The sequence below is a fragment of the Mustela nigripes genome, chromosome 1 (genome assembly GCF_022355385.1).
Source record: "Mustela nigripes isolate SB6536 chromosome 1, MUSNIG.SB6536, whole genome shotgun sequence".
In the NCBI taxonomy this organism is placed as follows: Eukaryota; Metazoa; Chordata; class Mammalia; order Carnivora; family Mustelidae; genus Mustela; species Mustela nigripes.
In genome coordinates, this window is record NC_081557.1 from 63764219 (window position 1) to 63783804 (window position 19586).

A 19586-nucleotide genomic window follows, 5' to 3' on the forward strand; every position below is an offset into this window, starting at 1 on the left:
TGTGTCTGATAGCCATTTATATGTCTTCATTGGAGAAGTGTCTGTTCATATCTTCTGCCCATTTTTTGATATGATTGTCTGTTTTGTGTGTGTTGAGTTTGAGGAGTTCTTTATAGATCCTGGATATCAACCTTTTGTCTGTACTGTCATTTGCAAATATCTTCTCCCATTCCATGGGTTCCCTCTTTGTTTTCTCGACTGTTTCCTTTGCTATGCAGAAGCTTTTGATTTTTTTTAAAAAGATTATTTATTTATTTATTTGACAGAGAGAGATGACAAGCAGGCAGAGAGGCAGGCAGAGAGGGAGAGGAGAAAACAGGCTCCCTGCTGAGCAGAGAGCCCGATGCCGGGCTTGATCCCAGGACCGTGGGATCATGACCTGAGCTGAAGGCAGCGGCTTAACCCACTGAGCCACACAGGCGCCCCGAAGCTTTTGATTTTGATGAAGTCCCAAAAGTTCATCTTCGCTTTTGTTTCCTTTGCCTTTGGAGACATATCTTGAAAGAAGTTGCTGTGGCTGATACCGAAGAGGTTACTGCCTATGTTCTCCTCTAGGATTCTGATGGATTCCTGTCTCACGTTGAGCTCTTTTATCCATTTTGAGTTTATCTTTGTGTGCGGTGTAAGAGAATGGTCGAGTTTCATTCTTCTACATATAGCTGCCCAGGTTTCCCAGCAACATTTATTGAAGAGACTGTCTTTTTTCCACTGTATATGTTTTCCTGTTTTGTCAAAGATTATTTGCCCATAGAGTTGAGGGTCCATATCTGGGCTCTCTACTCTGTTCCACTGGTCTATGTGTCTGTTTTTATGCCAGTACCATGCTGTCTTGGTGATCACAGCTTTGTAGTAAAGCTTGAAATCAGGTAGCGTGATGCCCCTAGTTTTATTTTTTTCAACATTTCCTTAGCGATTCAGGGTCTCTTCTGATTCCATACAAATTTTTGGATTATTTGTTCCAGTTCTTTGAAGAATACCAGTGGAATTTTGATCAGAATGGCATTAAAAGTATAGATTGCTCTAGGCAGTATAGACATTTTAACAATGTTTATTCTTCCGATCCAAGAGCATGGAATGGTCTTTCATCTCTTTGTGTCTTCTTCAATTTCATTCATGAGTGTTCTGTAGTTCCCTGAATACACATCCTTTACCTCTTTGGTGAGGTGTAACCTGGTTATTCCCAGGTATCTTATGGTTCTTGGTGCTATAGTAAATGGAATCAATTCTCTAATTTCCCTTTCTGTATTTTCATTGTTAGTGTATAAGAAAGCCACTGATTTCTGTACATTGACTTTGTATCCTGCCACATTGCTGAATTGCTGTATGAGTTCTAGTAGTTTGGGGGTGGAGTCTTGGGTTTTCCATAAAAAGAATCATGCTAAGAGAGAGAGTTTGACTTCTTCATTGCCAATTTGGGTACATTTTATTTCTCTTTGTTGTCTGATTGCTGTTGCTAGGACTTCTAATACTATGTTGAACAAGAGTGGTGAGAGTGGGCATCCTTGTCGTGGTCCTAATCTCACGGGAAGGATGCAAGCTTTTTCCCATTGAGGATGGTATTTGCTGTGGGTATTTCATAGATAGATTTGATGAAGTTCAGGAATGTTCCCTCCATCCCTATACTTTGAAGCGTTTTAATCAGGAACGGATGCTGGATTTTGTCAAATGCTTTTTCTGCATTGATTGAGAGGACCATGTGGTTCTTCTCTCTTCTCATATTAGTTTGTTCTATCATATTGATTGATTTGCGAATGTTGATCCATCCTTGTAGCCCAGGGATGAATCCCTCCTGGTCATGGTGGATAATCTTTTTAATATGCTGTTGGATCCTGTTTGCTAGGATCTTGTTGAGAATCTTAGCATCCATATTCATCAGTGATATTGGTCTGAAATTCTCCTTTTTGGTAGGGTCTTTGCCTGGTTTGGGGATCAGGGTAATGCTGGCTTCATAGAAAGAATCTGAAAGTTTTCCTTCTGCTTCAATTTTTTGAAACAGCTTCAGGAGAATAGGTGTTATTTCTTCTTTGAAAGTTTGGTAGAATTCCACAGGGAATCTGTCAGGTCCTGGGCTCTTGTTTTTTGGGAGGTTTTTGATCACTGTTTCAATCTTGTTACTAGATATTGGTCTATTCAGGTTGTCAATTTTTTCCTGGTTCAATTTTGGGAGTTTATAGTTTTGCAGGAATGCATCCATTTCATCTAGGTTGCTTAGCTTATTGGCATATAACTGTTGATAATAACTTCTGATGATTGTTTCTACTTCTTTGGTGTTCGTTGTGATCTCTCCCTTTTCATTCATAATTTTATGAATTTGGGCTTTCTCTCTTTTCTTTTGGATTAGTGTGGCCAATGGATTATCAATCTTATTGATTCTTTCAAAAAACCAGCTTCTAGTTTCTTTGATACGTTCTACTGTATCTCTGGTTTCTACCTCATTGATCTCAGCTCTAATCTTGATCAGTTCCCTTCTTATGTGTGGAGTTGGTTTGATTTGTTGTTGATTCTCCAGTTCTTTAAGGTGTAGAGACAGCTGCTGTGTTCTGGATTTTTCAATTTTTTTGAGAGAGGCTTGGATGGCTATGTATTTCCCCCTTAGGACCGCCTTGTCTGTACCCCATAGGTTTTCGGACCGAAGTGTCTTCATTCTCATTGGTTTCCATGAATTGTTTCAGTTCTTCTTTGATCTCCTGGTTGATCCAAGCATTCTTAAGCAAGGTGGTCTTTAGCTTCCAGGTGTTTGAGTTCCTTCAGAACTTTTCCTTGTGATTGAGCTCCAGTTTCAAAACATTGTGATCTGAGAATATGCAGGGAATAATCTCAGTCTTTTGGTATCGGTTGAGTCCTGATTTGTGACCCAGTATGTGGTCTATTCTGGAGAAGGTTCCATGTGCACTTGAGAAGAATGAGTATTCTGTTGTTTTAGGGTGGAATGTTCTGTATATATCTATGAGGTCCATCTGGTCCAATGTGTCATTCAATGCTCTTGTTTCTTTATTGACTTTCTGCTTTAATGATCTATTTCTGAGAGAGGCGTGTTAAGATCTCCTACTATTAATGTATTCATATCAATATGATTCTTTATCATGATTAACAGTTTTCTTATGTAATTGGCTACTCCCATATTGGGGGCATAGATATTTACAATTGTTAGTTCATTTTGGTGGATATAACATAAGACTATTGATGTTAACCTTCATCACCTGGCAGAGATGGGTTTGGTCAGTTTTCTCAAACTGTTAGATGACTCCACTGCTCCTCCCTAATACTCTTTGGAAGGAAGTCACTATGTGCAGAGTTATATACCACCTGCATTAAGTATTCGAAGTATCTACATAATTATTTAAAATTCTGCATGGCAGACTTATGTATTCCCCTCATTTATTTATTTATTCATTACTTTATATCAGCGAGGACTCCTCTATATTTTACATTTTAGGTGATAATCTACTACTACTTTATTTATTCTGTGGCTCATATTGTTCCAGCTTTGGCCATAGGGAGTGGTTTCAGTGGGTACCTCCGGGTCCTTTTATTGGAGAATATTTCTTCTGCTTTGTTCACTTTTTCTTCTTCTTCTTCTGTTATTCCAATTACACGTATGTTACCCTCTTTTGAAATTATCCCACAGTTCTTGATTTATTTTTCCCCATTCTTTCTTCCTTGCATTCTGGTTTGGGAAGCTTCTATCTCCAAGCTTACTCATTCTTTTCTAAGCTGTGTCAACTGTTGAGCCTATCAATGGCATTATTCATTTCTGCTACAGTGTTTTTGATTTCCAGCATTTCCTCTGAGTCTTTCTTAGAGCCTTTCTACCAATCTGCTTCACTGCCCATCTGCTCTTGCATGTCATTTACTTTTTCTGTGAGAGCCCTTAATATATTATTCACAAATATTTAAATTGCCTGTCTGATAATCCCAATATCTATCACATATCTGAATTAGTGTTTACTTTGCTTTGATTGCTTTGTCTCTTCAGACTGTCTTTTTCTTGGCTTTTGGCATGCCATGTGATTTGTTCTTTAAAATCAGATATATTCTGGGATGGGAGGTGGCAGCTTGATCTCTGATGTCAGCATGTTTGTTTTGAAAATCGTATCTAATCTCTTGGTGTATTGAAACTCCAGCAGCACCCTAGAAAGAGAACATAGTAGTAGAAAGGAATGGTTTTTGGGTCAGGTCTTAACTCTTTTACTTACTGGCTCAGAGGGTTTTCTGAGGACAGAATTTGATGATGCAGATGAAAGGTCTGCAGGGCTCATGCTCAAGTATTCTGTAAGGTTTAGCTGCCTTTGGATTTGTTCAGGCCCTCTCTAACGTCCAATGTTCAAAAACCAGAGGAATTTCAAAATTCTACAAGTCAAAGAATGGAAAGTAAAGGCAGGCATGTTAAGGAGAAAAGTGTTAATTCCTACTGAAGGCTCACAGAGTAAGTCCACAGAATAAAAGGAGGAAAAATTCACAGAAGCAAATCTGTGTCCATATTCTGTTCTCTGATTCTTCCCCCATTAAATGCAAAGTGTCGTTCAGTTGATGCTGCCTAGAACACTTTTACCTTTGTTTTCAGTTCCTTCTTTTCATTGACCAGAAAAGCCATTCCTTTTGCTCCCAGTTCTTGGGGAATTCAATTGCGACCCCATCCCTAAATGACTCACAACTCTTCAGTCATTCCAGCTTGTGGAATTGAGCTGGTTTAAACCTCCTTAAGCATCACAGTGCTCCTAATGTTCACAGCCCCTCTCTGATCTTGGTTCATTTTTTATCTTCCCACTCCTAAAGGCTTTGCCTCCGCTTGTTCTGTCCTTTCTCTTTTCTAGTTCCTCAGTGAACCACAAACTTAAGTTTGCAAAATAATTATTAGTTACAAAACATGGAAAATGTTTAAATTTATATATTGATCTTTGTGATTACTGAGTACTGGTCACTGGGCTCTGACTGGGTGATAAGGAGGGTCAAAGGAGTTTTCATCTGTTCATTGATGTTCCTGGATGAAAACTGCCAGCCTAGTCCTTAAAGTCCCCATCTTTATCAGATACCAGGTGAGTGATAATCAGCTTCCTAATAAGCATGAGTGTATTTTAAAAAGTTAGATAATTTTAACACTTCATTTGAGGTGATGCCCCTGAGTTTCATTACTTTTCACTTTTTTAGGTATTCCAGCAAGTACTGTCCTCCATATTTTAAATAGTAGGCTTATGCAGTTCTCCGGATTCCTGGAGGTTAGCCACTATGTAGACTTTATATTCTGCAAGATGAGAATTTAGAACTTGTATGCTATCCTCACTTTGTCTCTGCCTCAGTTTAATTAGATCACAATGTTCAGTGTAAACGCTTTTATTAATGGCTTTGCAAGTAAACTGTTACTATATTTCCTAAATAAATTTCCTGGAGGTGAAAAAAATAAATAAATAAAATCAGATATATTTTATTGAGTAGTAGGAACTGAGGTAGCTAGGCCTTTAATGTAAGGATTTATGTTAATTGGCAAGAAGTTGGGCTGTGTTTAGTGATTTTTGTAGCTGTAGGTGCTGGAGGCTTCAAATTTTCCTAGGTCTGTCTTAGTCTTTACTCTTGGCTTTGGGCTTTCTTGTATACTAGTCTTTGGACTGTCTGCCTTGTAGCTCTTTTTTTTTTTTTTTTTTTTTAGATTTTATTTATTTGACAGAGAAAGAGAGAGATGGAGGTAGAGTTAGCATGGGCAGGGGGAGGCACAGAGAGAGAGAGGAAGAAACAGCTGAGCTAAGGAGCTCCATGTGGGACTTGATCCCAGGACCCCGGGATCATGACCTGAGCCAAAGGTAGGTGTTTAACGACTGAGCCACCCAGATACCCTATCTTGTAGCTCTTTCACTTGTAATCCCTATCATTATACTGGAGTTCTTTTGATATCAAGGTGGGGTGTGTGTGTGTGTCCTAAAATATTAAATTTCAGTCTTTTACTTGGCCAATGTCTTGGGGCTGTGACCTTCATGACTGTTTCTTCAATTGTATAGCTTTTTTTTTTTCCCTCTCCCTCCTACATGTTTGGTTACAGCAGTCCCAATTTGTTTCCTTGAAGTTCTGACCAAAGTGCCCTATGCTTTATTTTCTCTTAAGTGAAACAGAAAATCTGGAATCCCCTTCCCCTAGTTGGGATAAGACTCTGGAAGTTTATTTCCTCTGAATGAAAGAGGTTTGTTATGGAAAAGTCTGGGGACTTACTTCATAACGGTCTCTCTCTCCCTCCCAGGAGAGGATTTTTCACCAGTCTTCATCATGAAAACCTGGTAGAGTTCCTGGAGTTAAAATACCCAAATGCTTGGGAGTTCCCCTTACACTATGGCTCCTAGGAGTTTCTCACTACCACTGTTAGGCCATACTCAATCTCCAACCATTCATCAAAATGTTCACGTATCTCTACCAGTTATGGATACAGCTGCTTCTCTTCCTGGTGAGCAAGTCTCAGCTGTGTTCCCCTGGATGCACTTATCTCTGCAGTTCTGAGGGGGGTAGGTGAGCCTTTGTCCTATGACCTCATTCTCTCATGATCCAAGAAAAGTTGTTGATTTTCCATTTGTCTAGCCTTTTCTTGCTGTAAGGATGAGAGTGTCCAGAATTCTTATATATCAGACTTGAAACCAGATGTCTTGCATTACTTTTATATATAAAACACATTCCTTCCTATTTGCATCTGCAATCATCTTTACATTTTCCTAATTCCAGAAAACTGTCTAGATACAGCTTATATAAATCTTTGGTAATAAGTTCTTGCCAAAATGTCAGTGTGATTATTTAAGTTAAGCATCAGTATTCTAATGTGAGTCATTTTAGACATGGTTTGATGAAATTAACTGAGGATGAGAACCACCAAAAAAGAATTTAATCAAGATTAATACCTTCATTTTAAAAGGTTGATAAGGTGAGTGAGCACATTAACGGTTTTATCCATTAAATCTTTTGGTGCTAAGAATTGATGTCCTTGTCTTATCTAGGTAAAGAATTTTTGTTTCTTGGCAGAAAAAAAAGATTATTTATAAGTTGAACTACAGTAGGAATTTTTCTCAATTGACAGAAGGCACAATTTTTGCCTCAAACCCTTATCTGGTAGCTTGTTTAGAAACAGTAGGCTGTGTCTAAATCAAAGTTTAGTAGAGGTGGGGTGGGAGATTAATTCTATCAGAGAGCCTCCTTCTCATTTAAAAAAATTAGATTTGTCAGTTGAAAAGCTGGTAAACACTGTTTAAGCATGTTTAAATATTTTTAAAACATTAAATATTGCATAATACAAATAAAATAGCCTTTAAAACATTATCTACAATACAATTCTCTTTTTGTTAAAATATATGTAGTGTTATTATGCATATTTTATAAACTAGATGGAACAGAAATATGAAATGATTACATGAATTCTCTCATTTCTGCTCACTTGCATTTTCTGGATTGCATGTAATAAACAAGTAATGCTTTATCAAAAGAAAAAACCTGGGGCACCTGGGTGGCTCAGCCGTTAAGTGTCTGCCTTTGGCTCAGGTCATGATCCCAGGGTCCTGGGATTGAGCTCCACATTGGGCTCTCTGCTCAGCCGGAGGCCTGCTTCTCCCTCTCCCACTCCCCCTGCTTGTGTTCCCTCTCTCCCTTTCTCTCAGTCAAATAAATAAATAAAATCTTTAAAAAAGAAAGAAAGAAAGAAAGAAAGAAAGAAAGAAAGAAAGAAAGAACCTACAGAAGTTAAAACAAAAAAGCTAATTGATAAAACTTTAGGACCTGAATAGAACGTAGGGTTTGTTTGTTAGGCCAGTTACTAAGGCACACACAGAAAAACCAAACTTTTTGAATCTTCTTTCTCATTCCTGCTGGTCAGAATCATAACCCTTCTTAAAAAGACCCTGCTCAAAGGGGTACCTGGGTGGCTCAGTCAGTTAAGCATCCAACTCATGATCTCACGGTTGTGAGATCGAGATAGAGCTTTGCATTGGGCTTTGCACTGGGCGTGGTGTCTCCTAAAGATTCTCTCTCTCCCTCTCCCTCTGCTCCTCACCCCTTCCACCACGGCTTATATTCTCCCTCTAAAATTTTTAAAAAATAAATGTTTACCTAATTTAAAAGAAGAAGAAGAACCATGTCAAATATACATGGCTTTGGCATTTCTATAACAGTATGTCTCTTCTCTCTTGCCACTTGTAACATTCTTCCAGGATAACATTAGTAGTGAGGAGTGGGGAGAAGAGGAAGAAGGGAATGTGGATGATGACTGTTTCCACTTAGATTTGTCAAGCACTTAAATATACACCTTACTTATATTATACTAATTAATCCAGAAATATTCCCACTTCATAGGTGAGGAAAAGAAAAATCGAACAGGTTAAGAAATTTTCCAAACATCCTTTGTCACAACCCATGGAACTCAGGGTTTTATGCAAGCTTGTGTTTCTCCAAAATTTGGCATATAATAAAAACTCAATAAATATATTTAATAATTGAGCTATTTAGAATTTATGGACCACAGTTTCAGGATTTAGCAGTGGCCTTCTGATCCTGCAATTAATTCACAATTAAAAGCCCATTTTCTGGGATAAAAGCCAATTTTCTGGGAAACAAACTGTAGGTTACAAAAGGGAGTGGGGTAACCACATAATGTTGCAATGAGCACTGGGTGTTATACGCAACTAATGAATCGTTGAACACTACGTCAAAAACTAATGATGTACTATATGCTGGCTAACTGAACATAAATTAAGTAAATAAATAAATAAATGAATGAATAAATGTCAACTTTAAGCACGATGGGTTTTTGAAGTCCAGATTCTCTAAGCAAAGAGACTTGTTCTCCATCACGGAAAACATGATCACCATGCTGCCATCCAGCATCGTTGTTATCTCCTTTATTGTACTTCATAATGCTTTTTCAAATTTGTTTGTTTGTTTGAAGCTTTATCTCTTTCCTTTACAGGCACCATCGCTTGGGCTATGCATGTACATTTTATCTCCTGGAATACATTTTATAGCAGAGTAACAATATTTATTAGCACTTTCACAAATATTAGCACATTGGATAATCCCTTTGGAAATAAGACAGATACCATTGCTTTCATTTAAGGATGAGGAGGCTAGATCTCCAAGAATTTCAGTGATTTGCTTACAGTCATACCCAGAGCTAGGCTCAAGGGGAGTTCTCTGACCTCAGATCTATGTTAAATGTTTTATATATATATATACACACACAGACATACACACATATATGTATGATATATCTATATCATATAACCTGTTATATGACCTGATAATACAAAATCTTTTTCTTTCTCACATTTTTAGTGACACAATATAAATTCTCCTATAGTTTGAGTATTCTTAATCATTTTTGTCCCTTACTTGTTTACCTTTTGTTCCAGTCAGAGTTTTTAATTGCATTCAACAGATACTAACTCTGGCTAATTAACAGAAAAAGTCTTTACTAAAAGGATACTGAATAGGTCAGGAAATCATGGACAATGAGGTTCAGAAACAGGTGGGGACAAGGGAGCAAGAGGGTAACAACCATGAAATCTGCTAAAACCATGCTATAAAACACTGGATATTTCCTTGATGTTCTTCAAGTCTTGCAATTCCCCCATAAGTTATTGCAACTGTTTTTGCCCACGACCAGAATAGTTTTCCATCATTCTTGTTTCTGTGTGTCACTATATCTGTTTCAAAGGCTTCCTGGGTATATCTGACTGACTGAGAATTGATCGTATGGCCATACTCTAGTTTCAGGGGAAGTTGGAAAACCAGTCCAAGTATATTTAGTCTCCGTTTTTGGAGGAGAGCTCTTTCTTTCCCCAAGTTTCATTAAGCATACTCGTCACAAAACATGGCAAGTTGGTTGAAATAATTGAAAATTCCCTACTGTGATCCCCCAAATGACCAAATTCCAGAACTGATTCTAACTTAGTTTTATGTGTTCTTTCTTTGGGCTAACTTTCTTTGAGACAAGAAACATATTTAATTTACAATTTCAACCCTGCTGTCACTCAACCAATAATTATCCTTGCTTTGAAGCTTTCTGAAAGGTTTAAACTTGTCACGTAGGTTCAGTTACCTAAGAATACCCTTTCCAACGTTATCCTCTCACATTTCTTTCAAGTGACTGAGCTTCATCAGGGCCTGACAGTATGAGCTAGTGCTTTACAAAATATTTTCAAAGCATGAAAAATGTATCTGGGATTTTTCCATGTCTTGGGGTTTTAAGATATGCCTTATTATTTTACTCCAAGAATTCTAAATATTTTATAAATAACATGTTTCTGAGTCTGAATAATCCTTTCCTCTACAGTATTTTTGAACAGTGGCTCCGAAGGCACCATCCTCTTCAAGAAGTTTATCCAGAAGCCAATGCACCCATTGGACACAACCGGGAGTCCTACATGGTTCCTTTTATACCTCTCTACAGGAATGGTGATTTTTTTATTTCATCCAGAGATCTGGGCTATGATTATAGCAACCTACAGGAATCAGGTAAAAGTTTAATTTCTTTCATATGAATTAGTGAATCTAGTGTGACCTGCTTCTTTTGAGAAAGTACCTAGCCTTACGTGTTTATAATGTTATCCCCAAAGCCTTTAAATTGGGAAGGCACATTACAACACTTAATTTTTCACTAATTTATTATTACATGAACTAAGATGCAAGGATCTTTAAATTCACATCCAATCTGCTTAATATAGGGCATTTTGTATATGGCAACCATGAAAAGAACGCTAGAATTAAAATCAGAAAAAAAAAAAAAAAAAAGGCGAGTTTAAGGCATGACTATCAGCTGACCATTAAGTGACCTTGGAAATTTTGCTTCAACACCATGAATCTCGGTTTTTTAACCGAAAATATTGGGATCAGAATATTGTGACAGCTTTTTAAAGACCTTATTTATTTATTTGAGAGCGAGAGAGAAAATGAGCTGGGGAGTGCCAGATGGAGAGGGAGAGGCAGGTTCCCTGCTGAGCTGGGATCCTGACGCAGGGCTTGATCCCAGAAACCTCGGATTATGACCTGAGCTGAAGGCAAATGCTTAACCAACTGATCCACCTAGGCGCATCAAGATATTGTTATAATTAAATGAATATGATATATTAAAGTGTCCAAAATGGTGTGGTACAAGATAGACATCCAGCAGGTTTAGAGTTATCTTTGGGAACTTTCTCCTAGGGTTACCAAGAAACTATTATGATAATTGTTATGACTATAATTAAAGTAACAACATAAAACTCTAAGATTATAATTATATCCAGGCTTTAAATAACCTTCCTGAGTAGAAATATGTCAATATCTTAATAAATGAGGAACAGTTAACAATGCCTTCCCCCACCCAAGAGCTTGCTACATGCAGATCTTATACATGTGTAATTAATAAATCATATATTAGATAAGTATTATTATCTCCAGAAATAGGTGAGGACACTAATACTATGAGAATTTAAGTGATTTTCCCAATAGCAGACACCAGTATATAGAGGAGCCAGATATCAGTACCACAAAGCCCTCTCTTCAAGTCACTACATCATTCTTCTACTCTAACACAAGAGAGTCAACAACCAAAACCAGTAAAACAACATATGGCTTGTAGGTAAGAGGTATTCAGTAAACATTGACATTTCATTAAATTCATTGATAATTCATAAAAAGGATAAGTCATAAAAACAAGAGAAGTAAATTAAACCAATTAATGACATTTACTAACTTCTAACCCTCATACTAGATTTTAAAGACAAAAATGACTGACATAGTTCCAAACCTCAAGCAGCTCCAAGTTCAGTGTGGAAGCAGGACAATTGTGCAAGAAAGTACAAAACATCAGGCTGTGTTTAATGCAGCAAAAGAGTCATAAACAAAAATCCGAAAGGAGCACTGGGGAGAAAACAATATCTTCTGAATAATCCAGCCTAGAAAGACCAGACCTTGAAGAATGAGCAGGCAAGTAGCAGATAGAAAAGAGCAGAGAAGATTCTAAACGAAGAGAATACCAAGAAAAATAGAGGTGGAAAGTGTACAGTGTAATTATGCAATGCTAAGTTCTCCTATTGGAGTAGTAGAAGTAATGGAAAATTTCCCTGAGGAGAGAAATGGAGTCGCATTATAATAACTAACACATATTGAGTATTTTTGATGTGAATGAAACTCCTCTAGGAATGCCCTGTGCCTTATTTTCTTTAATTTCATAACTATTGTATGAATGAGGCACTATTATTTCTTTTTTCCTTTTTTAGGTGAGAAAACAGAGGCTTAAAGAATGCAAATAAGGTGTCCTGGGCCATCAAGTTAGCATGTGGCACTGCAGAACCACAGTGTAGGGCCAACAAGAGAACCTGTATTTTGTCAAATTTTACCTGCCCTTTGGGGGACCCTTAGCTGAACAAATATGGGTTTCATTAACTTGTTTTGTTTTATCTGAAAATCATAGCCAGTGGAAGGAATACTAAAATGGCTAGCATTGGATATCAGTTTTTTTGAAAACCTTGAGATCACTGAGAACAAGGGATTTTGCAAAGTGCCGTCATATTGTAAGGGGAGTCAAAAAAGTGGTAGTCTCAAGTAACATGTTTCCCCTTCTGAAAGGGAGGGAAAGGATCAAATTGGGAATGGCTTTTCAGAGATTTACCACTTAGGATTTTATGATTTCCAAAACATGCCAAAATCTTTCATGGGCATAGCTTTTAAACATATTGTTCCTTCTGGCTGAATTCTGACCCTGTTTATCCATTTGTCAAACTCTCAGATAGTAAATCATCTTATGCATATATATAGCCATGTTTAATCACTCCTTACTAGTTACGTAGTAATTTTTTATATTTAAAATTTCCCCTGTCCATCATGACTATAGTCCCAGAAGATTAGACTTGACATTCTACAAGCTTCTCTAGTTTAAGTATCAAATGACATCCAGTATCTTTGGGTGAATCAGTTTGAGTACATGTGATATTGACCATGAAGTGTGGTATCACTTAACCAATATAAATAAAGCTTATTATTAATATATCACCCCCTTTTAATATCCAGGTCATTTTTAGATATGTATTTTTAACATATTTCAAGTCTTCTATCATGCTATGTATTTTCTAGGTGGTATTATGATTTATTTATTCTTTCTACATACATGTATTTAGTAACCACCTAACCAAGCATTGTCTTAGAATGGATACAGTGGTAAACAACATAGTCTATCTTCACAGGGTTTGCACTGTAATGGTAGATAACCCAACTATGTACCTAATGACTTCTTTGTTTAGGGACATACCTACCTCTAGGGGTCAATGAAGTGATATTTCAGAGGACAGCAGTAGGACTGGAAGAAGTTATTAGTTGAAAAGGGGATCTTGATTTTGGGTTTTGGCTACATTGTTAAAATAACAGAAGTGATTGATAAATTTTAAATGGTTTGAGTTTACAAAACCTTCTTGTTGCTGCAGCAGACAGGAAATTCTGTAGCAGTTGTAAAGCAACTTCAGAGAAGGAAGTGATGACACTGTTAGAGGCTTCCAGGAGAGCGGTGAAGACAGTGTGGGTGGCTGTGGTTGTGCTCAGGAGAGGGCAGAAGGCATGAAAGAATTTGAACTATTTTGAATTTATATAAAATGTACAGAACTTGGAAAGTGATTCATATATGAAATGAGAAAAGGAGATATCAGGGATGTCTATGAACTCTCTGGCCTATGAAAATGGTGGATGGTGACACGCTCACTGAGATAGGCACAGTAGGAGCAAGGCCAAACATGGAGGACTCTCCTGGTTGCACTAACTACACATTGAAACGGGTGATAGGAAACATCAGGGCAAATATGTCTCGGGGGCAGGGGATGGCCTTGAAACTCAGAAGACATTCTGGCCTGCAGTTACTAACAGGCAATAAATTACACACATCAGCATATGAATTGCTATCTCTGCTAATCTTCACAGTCTAATGTAGTAGTGATTTTGATTTTGTTTTATAGGTAAATTGAAAACAGAAAGGTTAGGTGACTAATTCTAAGTCATAGAGGTACTAAGTGGCCAATAGTGAATAATTTCCCCTCCTTTACTCCACAGTAGAGAGGGCTCTCTTTAGTCCCCATGTGTCTTGTCCACTATGTTCTATCTCATGGTTTCTTCTCTGGTGTCCAAATGGGTAATTTTTACTGAAAAGGCAACAAAAACCATCTAACACGGAGGAGGGGGTGAAGGCTCAAAGAGTCCCATTAGGGCCTTATGGTATTTATATTTCTAGTTAAATATTTAAAAAATAAAATGGATTTGAAATGTTTTATCTTTTGACGGTAATTTTCATAAAACTGTAAATCTACACCATTAATTTTAAGAAGTTTGACTTTAAAAACAACGACAATAATTGCCTGTTTTCCTTTTACGAATTATTCTATTGCTTCTGATACACCTTCAAGGAATTTAAAATGTGTTCCTATTTCTTGCTAAACTTTAAGCCTACTAAAAAGAGTCCCTAAAAACTTTTTGATGTAATTTAGTTCTCAAGCAGTTTGTTATTCATCATTCAGGTACTCATGTTTGTAATTACTTAAGTGTTTTCTGCAAAAGGCAGCTGTCAAACATTTGTCAAACATTTTCTCTTATAATCGAATTTAGTGATGCTTTTAAAAAATGAGCAACAGGTGATTTTGTTGCATGCATAACTGATTCAAGGGGAAACCAAAAAGCTTTGGCAATGAAAGCTTGTGTCCTCAGTGCTGTTGGTAAATGTGATCCTGCTTTCTATATGGTACTGCTCTGTTGAGAGCCTCCTAAATGCAATATATTCCCAAAGACCTTGATATTTGAGGCTAGAAATGAGAGGAGGAGACATGATCATGGTAACTAGAGTGCGTCGTTCTGCAGATGGGATTTAATGATGGGCTTCTCTCGTTCACAGATGTGTTCAATAGCTACTATGCTTGTCTACACAGAATCTTCTCTATGTATTAATAATTATTTTAAAGTACCCGTGCCAGGTGGTGGTCCTGTTTCCTTTGCCTGGAATGGCTTGCCATCAACATCACATGCTCAAGTTCGATTCATTCCTCTACTCAGTGAGAAAGTCTTCTGGGAAGCCTTCCTTGACTCCCCAAACAGTTATAAGAGGTCTTACCACCACAATTCCATTGTATCTTTTTACATACTTTCATCATTGCAACATTACTCTTGAAATACTTAGCATGCTTGTCAGTCTTTTTTTACCGTTATTGTTTCCTTCAGACCAGGACCTCTGCTTATATGTCTTTTCACTTACAGTGCCAGGACCACCACGTGGCATATCATGTGTCTCATGGAACATTTACTGTATGAATGAATCAACAAATGAATGAATACAAGAATGAAAGAAAAAACAAATAAGACCTAATACTTGCTCTCAAGAATTTATGATCAAGTCTAAAAAGACATACGTATAAATAATTATTAACACATCGACAATTGTGTCAAGTGACCCAAGGGAGTAAAGAAACAGAGAGTCTGAGAATACAAAAGAAAGTTGAACTAAATAAGTAATCAAAGCAGGTTTGAGAGAGAAATTCTTTTTTTTTTTTTTTAAGATTTTATTTATTTTATTTGACAGAGATCACAAGTAGGCAGAGAAGCAGGCAGAGAGAGAGAGAGAGAGGAGGAAGCAGGCTCCCTGCTGAGCAGAGAGCCCGATGTGGGGCTTGATCCCAGGACTCCGGGATCATGACCTGAGCAAAAGGCAGAGGCTTTAACCCACTGAGCCACCCAGGCACCCCAAGAGAGAAATTCTTACTGGAAGCTTGTTCCATGGAAATATCATTGAAATTACTATAGAATAATGAGAATTAGTAACAGTTATAAATTGCTTTTTAAGTGCTAAGTTATTATACCAAGCGCTATATATACATTGTCTCATTTAAAAATTATAGGCAAACCTTTTAAGTTATAGATTTGTAATTCATTAAGTTACGATAATGGTCCCAAACTAACCGATATATTTGTTGTGTGAGCCAATGAGCATGTGATTCGAACACAATAGAGCACAAGACAAACAGAATAAACTTTTATTCGGAAGAGAAAGGGTGACATGAATAAATGGAACTTTGGGTAAAGATAGAAAAATTCTGATATTAAGAAAGAATTTAAAGGTGCACTGTTTGGATAGCTGATAGCTGAGAATGAAAGGCTGAATTTTGGTTTGGAGCCACTAAGAAATGTAAAGAGTGTTTCAAAGAAGACCCTTGGTGACAGTAAAAATTGAGACCACTTGGAGTGGACTGAAGCAGAGAAATTGTAAGAGAAGCTGGACAGCAGAGTAGATGTAGAAATAGTATTTTGAAATTGTGATTTGGGTTTAAGCAGAGCCAGAAACAGAGGAAATCAGATTTCTTATGTAACCGCTCTGTCCTCTGCAAGACATTTTAAATGTGTTTTATATATTGAAGTAACTACTAGCAGAATAAGACAGACATTTGTAGTCACTCTTTCAAACTAATTTTAAATACATTGAAAACAGTAACATTTTGATGTTTCTTTTTAGTTTTAGCTTTTTGACTTTTATTGTTTAGATTTAAATATCAAAGTTATAAGTCATTTGTATAATTTATTTGTTAATATTTATCCTTTGCAAGTTGTTATCCCTTACTGGTGAAGAGAAACTCTAAATTGCAATACTGTTCAAATTATGCTTACTGGGCTCTAGGAATTATAGAGGTAACTTAGTGACAGCTGGCAAAAAGATGGTGTCAAGGACAGAAGAAAAGGTAATGGGAAAAATGAACTGGGTTTTAGCTCTTTAGCCCCACATAAGCCAGAGAAGCTCACTTTTATCTCCTTTGAATGAATATTGGGTTTTAGTACTATGATATTCATTTGTAACAAATTTTCCTGATTAAAAAAAAGAACAATCCTTCTTTAAAAAACATTTAGAACATTATCAAGTTTATGGCCAACAACATGACTTCCATTAAATTTTTTTTTAAAGACCTTAAGTTGGGGCGCCTGGGTGGCTCAGTGGGTTAAAGCCTCTGCCTTCAGCTCAGGTCATGATCTCAGGGTCCTGGGATTGAGCCCTGCATCCTGCTCTCCGCTCAGCAGGGAGCCTGCTTCCTCCCTTCTCTCTCTCTGCCTGCCTCTCTGCCTACTTATGATCTGTCTGTCAAATAAATAAATAAAATCTTTAAAAAAAAAAAAAAAACTTAGGTTGTGTACAGCCTTAAAGATTTATTTATTTATTTATTTATTTATTTATTTATTCATTTGACCCTGGAACCCTGGGATCATGACCTGAGCTGAAGGCAGAGGCTTTAACCCACTGAGCCACCCAGGCGTCCCTCCATTTTAAATTTTATTTCATGTTGCTATCCCTGCTTTCCAAGATAGGTTATTAGATAAATATTCCCTTTCTCATTGGTTTGTATATCTCATTTTTATTATATACGGAGTTCATATATAATTGTAATTCCAAAATTTTGTAAGTTAATTACTCTATTGTCTATTGTGGTGGGTATAAAATCAACTTTTTAAAATAATTAGGACTTTCAAAAATGCAAATGACAGAAACTCCACAGGAATGAGATTATATTTAAAAAGGGAATTTATTGGTTTAAAAAATCCAAGGATGGAATGAACACTCAAACTCTGGGAAAGGCAGAAATGCAGCTGAGACTGAGGAACAGCAGGAACCAGGAAATTAAAAGCCCTAATACTCTCTCTGTCTCTCTCTCTGTGTATGTCTCTGTTTCTCTGTTCCTCTGTCCTTCTGTCTCTCTCTCCTCTAGCTCTCATCTCTATTTCTTGGAGTGCATTCATCCTGTCTTTCACAAGTTGAGATGTAAGCCTGTCATAAGCTCTCAAGCCACCTGACAACTCCACCACAGAGAATTCTGAGTAAAGATTCTGATTGGCCCCCCTTGAGTCAGTGGTCTACCATGTACTGAGCAATTATACCCAAGGAAAGAGTTCATAAAAGAATGTTATTGGGATACCTGGGTGGCTGTTAAGCATCTGCCTTCAGCTCAGCTCATGATCCCAGGGTCCTGGGATCCAATCCCACATCAGGCTCCTTGCTCAGCAACAATAACAATAACAAACAACAATAACAACAATAAAACAACAATAACAAAACAAACAAACAAAAAAGGTTAAAATTTCTGCATTAGTGAGGACGGGAAGGTAGGGATAGAAAGCAGATTCGGGTTCAAAGATCAATGGCTTAAATATATTTCTTGACTTACTGCTCAAGCAGCAGTCTTTGTATGTTGTTGAATATCAGCTCCACAATTTCAGGGACCAGAGCTGCTTCTTTCTTGTGATTCCACAAGACCTAGGGTTTAATCTGGACCACATGGTCCATGATGGCTCATGGACACATGATCTGCATTCCAGATAAGCAAAAAGAAAAAAGGAGAAAGGAGAAGACATAGCTTCTTATTTTTAAGGAAACTGCCGAAAAGTTACACATATTGCTTTTGTTCAAGACTTGAGTCACATAGACATAATTTGCTGCAAAAGAAGCCCAAGATGCACTTTCTGGTTTTCTTTGTGTACAAAATGAATATGGAGTATCTTAGAGTATCTTATAAGCAGTGATGGTATTTTTAAATCAATCAAGCAGAAGGATACAAGTTACTAACTCCCAAGGAAATATAATACAAAGAAATGTAATCATAGCACCATATTTGTTTCCACTGTGAACATTTATATACTAAAACCAATGAAAACCCTTGATGTGGATTTGGCCCCAAATCATGAATTGTTATTGTACTGAAAAGGAAAGAAAAAGGGAGTTGTAAGAGAACAAAATTATTATTTCTGTATGAAGAACTCCAGATAGAAACTTGATGAATTAAAAGATGATAATATTTGCCTGTTATTTAGAAATGTGGAAGCAAATATCAGAATAAAGATCTAAAAGTTATGGTAGTTGACTTGGTTGTAGACACTGCATAATTTACAGGTTAGATATTATCAGTCAATTTTAAAATGTTCCAACGACGTGGTGTTATGTTCCTATTCTAATGAAGAAACTAAGGCATAGGAGTATTAAGTGTGACTTTTCTGAGCTCTTACAGCTCATAAGTGGCAGAGCTGTCATTCAGTCCCAAGCATCTGACTCCATAGTACTCTGCAAGGATAACGATGATGATGTTGATGATGATGATGGTGCAGCTAATGATGACAACAGTCAAAACATGGGATATCTTTCTGTTTCAGAACGGGACATTTTTCAAGATTACATTAGGCCCTACTTAGAACAAGCAAGTCGAATCTGGCCATGGCTCACTGGGGCTGCTGTGGTGGGCTCGGTCCTCACCGTTGTGCTGGGAGGGATCACTCGTCTATTGTGTCGGCGTCACAAGAGAAAGCAGCTCCATGAAGAAAATCAGCCACTCCTCACGGAAAAGGAGGATTACCACAGTTTGTTGTATCAGACCCATTTATGAAAGGCTTAGGTAATAGAGTAAGGCCAACAAGGCCCTCACTTTAAATCAAATGATGCTCAGGTCCCCAGGAGTTGTCCCCAGAGCAATCCCTGACATTTGTTTATGAAGACTATTATCAGGATTGATACAAAGTGTACCCACTCCTCCTCCAATTCAGGTAGAATACACCTCTGCTTGCCTCATTGTCATTTAATCATTCCTTTAATA

The 19586-nt window shown here is 37.2% G+C and overlaps 1 protein-coding gene across 1 annotated transcript in view; it reads left to right on the forward strand.

The window, feature by feature from the left end:
* The window catches only part of TYR (tyrosinase), a 102263-nt gene extending 82884 nt beyond the window's left edge, over positions 1–19379 (forward strand). The window contains exons 4-5 of the mRNA XM_059391644.1: positions 10292–10473; positions 19150–19379. Coding sequence (XP_059247627.1) covers positions 10292–10473; positions 19150–19379 — 412 coding nt within the window. The remainder of the gene's footprint in view (positions 1–10291; positions 10474–19149) is intronic.
* Positions 19380–19586: the final 207 nt, after the last annotated feature.